The sequence below is a fragment of the Thalia democratica genome, chromosome 3, assembly GCF_965202585.1.
Source record: "Thalia democratica chromosome 3, ktThaDemo2.hap1.1, whole genome shotgun sequence".
NCBI lineage: Eukaryota > Metazoa > Chordata > Thaliacea > Salpida > Salpidae > Thalia > Thalia democratica.
This window is the reverse complement of record NC_139167.1, coordinates 53,769,986-53,775,860: the sequence shown is the minus strand read 5'-3', so window position 1 is coordinate 53,775,860 and position 5,875 is coordinate 53,769,986. Positions and strand designations below refer to the sequence as shown.

The window sequence follows — 5,875 nt, the reverse complement described above, 5'->3', positions numbered from 1 at the left end:
GGTTGCCAAACAAACAGGCTAGTTAAAAAAAATCAAACTCGGACTAGGTTAAACCTGTTTAAGACATTTTTTAAAACTCAGGTGTGTGTAAAACTTTTATGTTTGAATAAATCTTCGAACTCATCTAAAAGTTTTTATGACTGTAGTGTAGTTTATTAATTATTATTTCTTTTTTAGCCTTCTTACATGTTATGTACTTTTTTTAATGATGATTTTTTAGTCAGGTATTTGAGTTTGATTAATAGCGAGTTTTTAGCTTTTTCAACTTTTAATAAACTTAGACTGGTTTGATATAACTCAGTAAGTTTTACTTTTTAAGTAGCGACCATGTAAAAGACTAATTTACTATTAATAAGTTACTTTGTTAAAATATTTGAGTATTAATTATGTTAATTTTTTTTAGTGTTTTTACTATACAAATAGGTGTAAATTTTATTTAGTTAACTAATTATTAATTTTTTAAAGAGTGAAAACTATTTAAAACGCAAAAATTATAATCAAAAGTTAATATTTCTAAAAATATGAAAAAGCGGTTCATTATATAAAAATGTATAAAAGTGCCCCAGAATGTTTTTCAAGCTCGATTTTCATAGAGAACTAGATTTTAAGTGATATAATAAAATTTTAACTTGAACTTATTTAGTATTTAAGACAGAACGTAGTTTGTTAAGACTTAAGTATTTAGTCAATGTCAATTTCATTTTGATAAATATGTATTATTTAAATAGGCGTTTTTTGTGTAGATAAAAGTCACTTTAAAAATAAAATGAATATAAGTAAACTTTCTTTAGTGTGACATAAACTAAAACCAAAAGATTATTTAAAGTTCACTAAAACTAAAACTGCGGCTCGCCAAGATTTCGGAAACTTGAAATTTGGCCCGCGAGTACCAGCTGCCTGCCGACTCCTGTTATAATCCAATACTTTGTTAGTTAATAGTAACACGTATAATTAATTTAATTTTAGATTTAAATTAATAAGAAAATGTTTAAAAACTAACTAAAAATCTATGATATTCATTTAAAAGTAAATATATATTTTTTCTAATAGCAAAAGCAGATAAAATTAATACATATAAAACCTTATTGTAAATAAAACAATGTTTTAGCTTCTAGAATCTAGATTTTGTTAACAACAAGAAAGAGAAGTAAAGAAATCACAAAAAGAATTTTTGTTTATAAAAGTAGTGTTTAAAACCTTTTTATTTAACTACATCATAAAAGCTTAAGCTAGATGATAAAGTCTATTTGAAATATTTTCATATATGTTCTAATTTTTTATTGACAGAAGTATAATTTAAGTGAAGCTTACCTATAGTTGAATGTATTTATATTTAAAATCAGTATCAGAATAATTGTTTTACAAGCTACTCAGCATAAAGGTTAAGTTAGTGCAAATGAACTAAAACATTGTTATTTCAGAGTTTAAACACGAAAATTCTCATGTTTCCGCATGGATGCAAACGCCAAACCTTTAATTTGATGACTTAGCACATCGCGCTTTTGTTGTGATACGTCTCCCTATTGTTCATTTTACATATAGGAGCCCAGTGAATTCGTTTCGCTTGTTATTATATTTTCTTATTTTATACTCAAGTGCAGACTGTCAGTTAATTTTTATTAGTTTTAGAATGTTACACAGGTTTTGTAAAACATAAATGTTTTACAAAAAACTTAGAGTACTAAATATTCTTAATTTATTATTGTATTTTGTATCAACAGTCAGTTAATATTTATGTTGAAATTTAATAACTCTGAATTATAAAAAATATCTTATTAATATACTTTAAATATTTCGTGTAGTTAAAGTACTTTACAAAATAACTTCTTGTTATATTTATTGGTTAAGTTAGCTTTTTATTACAGACATAATAATTTAATCAGCGTTTTATTTTTACTTTAAAATGTAACAGTGCATTTAATGAATAAAAATATGTGAAGTTAAAATGAAATTTAACTCATTAAACAGATAAGCTTATTTAATAGCAATTTTTTTCTACAACAACTGTATTTTCTAAAAATAAAATTGCTTATAAAACCTACTAACTTTTGATTATTACTTCAACATATTAAGCAAAAGATATAACTATCAAAAAAATATTTATGGTTATAAATACAAAAAAGCTAAACTAATAGCCCTTAAATAGCTGTCAATGAAACAATAACCAGAACACTTTAGTTGCAAAGCTTTCGTCCTTTATTAGACATTTTCAATACAAAAATACGGCTTATTCAATATTTGAATATATTCAAATATTGAATAAGCCATATTTTTGTATTGAAAATGTCTAATAAAGGACAAAAGCTTTGCAACTAAAGTGTTCTGGTTATTGTTTCATTGACAGCTATTTAAGGGCTATTAGTTTAGCTTTTTTGTATTTGAAAATTTAAGTATAGCTTTGTCTGAAACAAAAGTTAATTGGAGTTGTTTTTTGACCCCGGATTACGGCTTACCTGTTTTCTTAATTTATGGTTATATTTATAAAAAATTTAAAATGATAAATAAAATAGTCAAAAAACTAAAAATAATGACTGTACTTACTATATATTTTACTTTCAAAATTTTATCTTTAAACTTCATTCAGGTATATATAGTCATTTTTTAAACACTTACAACTTGTATTGGTCGAAATGAGCAAGGAGGGAGGGTTCACCTTTTCAAATCCGGGTTTCACCAGCCCGCCTGGCGGTCCTTCTGTGCCCAACTACCAGCCTCCCCCGCAACCAAGTGCCTACCAACAAAGCGGCTTCCCGCCGACCGGCCCTCCGCCCCCTTACCCGGGTGAAAGTAGCGGGGGGTTCCCCAACCAAACCCCAAACTTCTCGTCGAACTCTCAAACTTTCACCCAGAACACTAGTAGTTTCAATCAGAGCGGAAACAATTTCACCCATAACACGAGCAGTTACACCAACACAGGAAATACCTTCACCCACAGCGGCACCAACCAAACCAGCAACGTTGTCATAACAACCCGACCGACACACGTTGTGAGTTTTGGTTTAAGGAGTTTTTGTAGAACTTGTTTTCGTTAAAGAAAAACAGATAATAATTTTGAATAAAGATCTAAGGATAATTTTAAAGCACTTATGACTGTTACCTGCAACTTTATATTGTAGAAATGTTAAACAATTGAATATACAAACGTGCGAACATTCAAAATTTACAGTTGAAAAAAAATATTTAAGCTATTTAACTATGGATTAAGATTTTTTACTAACTATTTTAATTAAAGATGTTAATCTTTTCAGAGTGTAACAAGAAGAAGCGCTGTCCAACAACAAAGAAATAGAAAAATTTTTGGATTTATTTTCTTTATAATTGGAATAGCAGTAGTGGTTACTGTAGCCGCAGTTGGAGTGTTTTAAAATTAAAACAGGAACTACATTGTGCTTCCGCTTAAAAAATCACAAACTTTTAAATATTTGTTCTAAATCTGTTTGTGCTATATTGTGCTTATTTGTAAATAAAAAGTTGGAATATTAAAACTATGCAAAACATTAAAAAAATTAAAAGTAGAATTTTTTACTTGAATAATGAACTTGATTTTATCATCTTTTACATATGTTGATACACTTTAATTTTATTCAGACAATAAAAATTTCTAAAAGTAATAGTAGCTTTGAAGTTTGTCTACGTTTTCTCTTGTTGTAAATACTACTTTTATGTTTAAAATAATTTTATTCAACTTATGGCTAAAAAAGTATTTATTGAAATAACTTAGATCAATTCATACGTTTTATACTTAGAAAATACAACTTTATTGCAATAACTTTTGCTAGATTTCAGTTGTTGTTTTTTTTTACATATCTAAAAAGTTATCGAAAAATATAATTTTTTGAAGCAACTGAAAATAATTTCAACTAAGCTTTAATCATGAAAAGTTACTATTTACTTAAGTAAAAACTAATGTTTTTAAAAAGAAATGAAATAAAGTTTTACTCGTCTAAAGAGCTGTGTAGAAAATTTAGCTTAACGACAATTTTGATAAATGATGTTATTGTTTATTTTAAATAGCCTAACCTTAAACAAACACTTCATTTTCAATAGGTCAGTCAGTAAAGTGATTGCCTTTTTTTTTGTACTAACTTTTTTGTGGTTATAGTTTACAACTTTAGATATTTCAAATTTATATTGCAATACTTTTCAGTATGTACTCATAAAAACGTTGCCTAAAAAAACAGTTGTCTTACATTATGTTTAATACTTTCAGGTTTGTAAATAAATAAAATAACAACTTTTATTCATCTCAAAAACGCGAAAAATTAAAAGTAAATGAATCTGACAAAGCAACATGGAGTTTACGAACCTGAGCTATCAAAGTCCAGAAGCGCTTCAACGAGCAACTGAAATTCCCCAGCAAGCTGAAAACTCAACCAAGATAGACCTGTCAGGAGCGTTCAGTTACCCGGAAACTTCGGACGAGCAAGTGAGCGCCCAAGGGCTCCAGTACCCGGTTCTCACCGAGAACTTGGAAAGTCCGGACGAGTTGCGGTACCCAGAGTCAACTAGAACCTCAAGTAGCCCTCAAGCTGTACTTTCAGTTGACAAGCCCGCGGGCAAAAGCGTGACCTTTCAAGACGAGTTGGAAAGCTCGCCAGATGGCAGCAGCACACCCCCTCCGCCGTACTCGGAAAAACTCAGGTCGTTCGGGAGCGGCGTTCCGGTCGAGTGCATATCACGTGATCCGGTGAAACTGTCGGCGAGGCAGTTGGCATACTACCAGCGAGACGGTGACGAGGTTCGTGTCGTCCGTGCGCAGTCACAACGTCAAATGGTTGTTTTTTGAGAAAGTATTTACTTTGAAAAACTATTCGTGAACTTTGTTGAACACAATATGCTTTTAAGTGGTAATTGAAAAAATAAAGTTAAATAGTTTTATACATTTAGTGAAAAATTTATAGTATTTAAATATTTTAACTTTTAAAATCTACCAAATCACTTAAAAATGATAAATATATTTTGTTAAACACCTTTAAAAAACTAACAGACTTAAATATTTATATTAACTACTTTAACAAATAAAATACTTTTCAGAAAGATATAGATGAAAAAAAGCGAAAAGGAGTGATTGCTATTTTGGTTCTCATTTTTTTGTTTGTTTTAGTGTTTAATGTTTGGTACTTTGCAAGTCGGGTAAAAATTATATAGAAGAAGCTACAAAGTGACAGAAAAGTATTAAACTTTAATATAAATATAAAACTCGACGGTTGGTTTTACACAAACAAAAATGGACTGTTTTAAATATGTAATTAAAGCTTTAACAATTTTAGAAGTTTTTGTTAGCATATTATAAATTTATTACCAAGTACAATACTAATAACAAAACTAATTTATTTAGAAAAGTTTTTAGTTACTAAAACTACATAATTTAAGGCTATTTATTTTTAATTACTTCAGAAAACTTTGTCAATCTTTTTATCTTTTTTAAAGTATAGTTTTATATTTGTTATAAAATAATCTAAACTTAAAATTAAGTTGTTATACATTTTCGACGCTGTAATTTTTATAAATTATTTTGAGGAGCTCAAGCCATTTATGTGTAAATATTTTTAAATTACTAGTTTTTTGTTTGTGTTTTATACAGCTTACATAATTCATATAAAGCCTTTATTACAATATCCTGTGTGCCAATCTTCAACATATTTTTCAGTTTTGTTTTTTACGTTAACGTCAAAATATTATACAATTGTAGCTTTTAGTGTTATTTTTTATGCAGTTTGTAATTGAACAATTTCATCATAAACACTTTTAAATAAGTTGTTGTCTATAATTAGTTGAGTATAGATTTATTAAAATTGAACATCCTATAGTTCTTAAGATTAACAAATGTTTAACTTTAAACTTCTTTAGACTAAAATAGAATGCATTTATTATG

General features: G+C 28.1%; 2 protein-coding genes across 2 annotated transcripts; both read left to right on the top strand.

The window, feature by feature from the left end:
* Nucleotides 1-2,593: 2,593 nt before the first annotated feature.
* LOC145831649 (uncharacterized) lies at nt 2,594-4,203 on the top strand. The gene is made up of 2 exons (XM_082938959.1): nt 2,594-2,987; nt 3,249-4,203. Exons 1-2 carry the CDS (start codon nt 2,631-2,633, stop codon nt 3,363-3,365), a joined length of 474 nt encoding a protein of 157 aa, XP_082795085.1. The 5' UTR covers nt 2,594-2,630; the 3' UTR covers nt 3,366-4,203.
* Nucleotides 4,204-4,214: 11 nt separating this feature from the next.
* Nucleotides 4,215-5,664, top strand: LOC145831648 (uncharacterized). Its single transcript, XM_082938957.1, has 2 exons — nt 4,215-4,774; nt 5,035-5,664. Exons 1-2 carry the CDS (start codon nt 4,292-4,294, stop codon nt 5,146-5,148), a joined length of 597 nt encoding a protein of 198 aa, XP_082795083.1. The 5' UTR covers nt 4,215-4,291; the 3' UTR covers nt 5,149-5,664.
* The last annotated feature ends 211 nt before the right edge of the window (nt 5,665-5,875 follow it).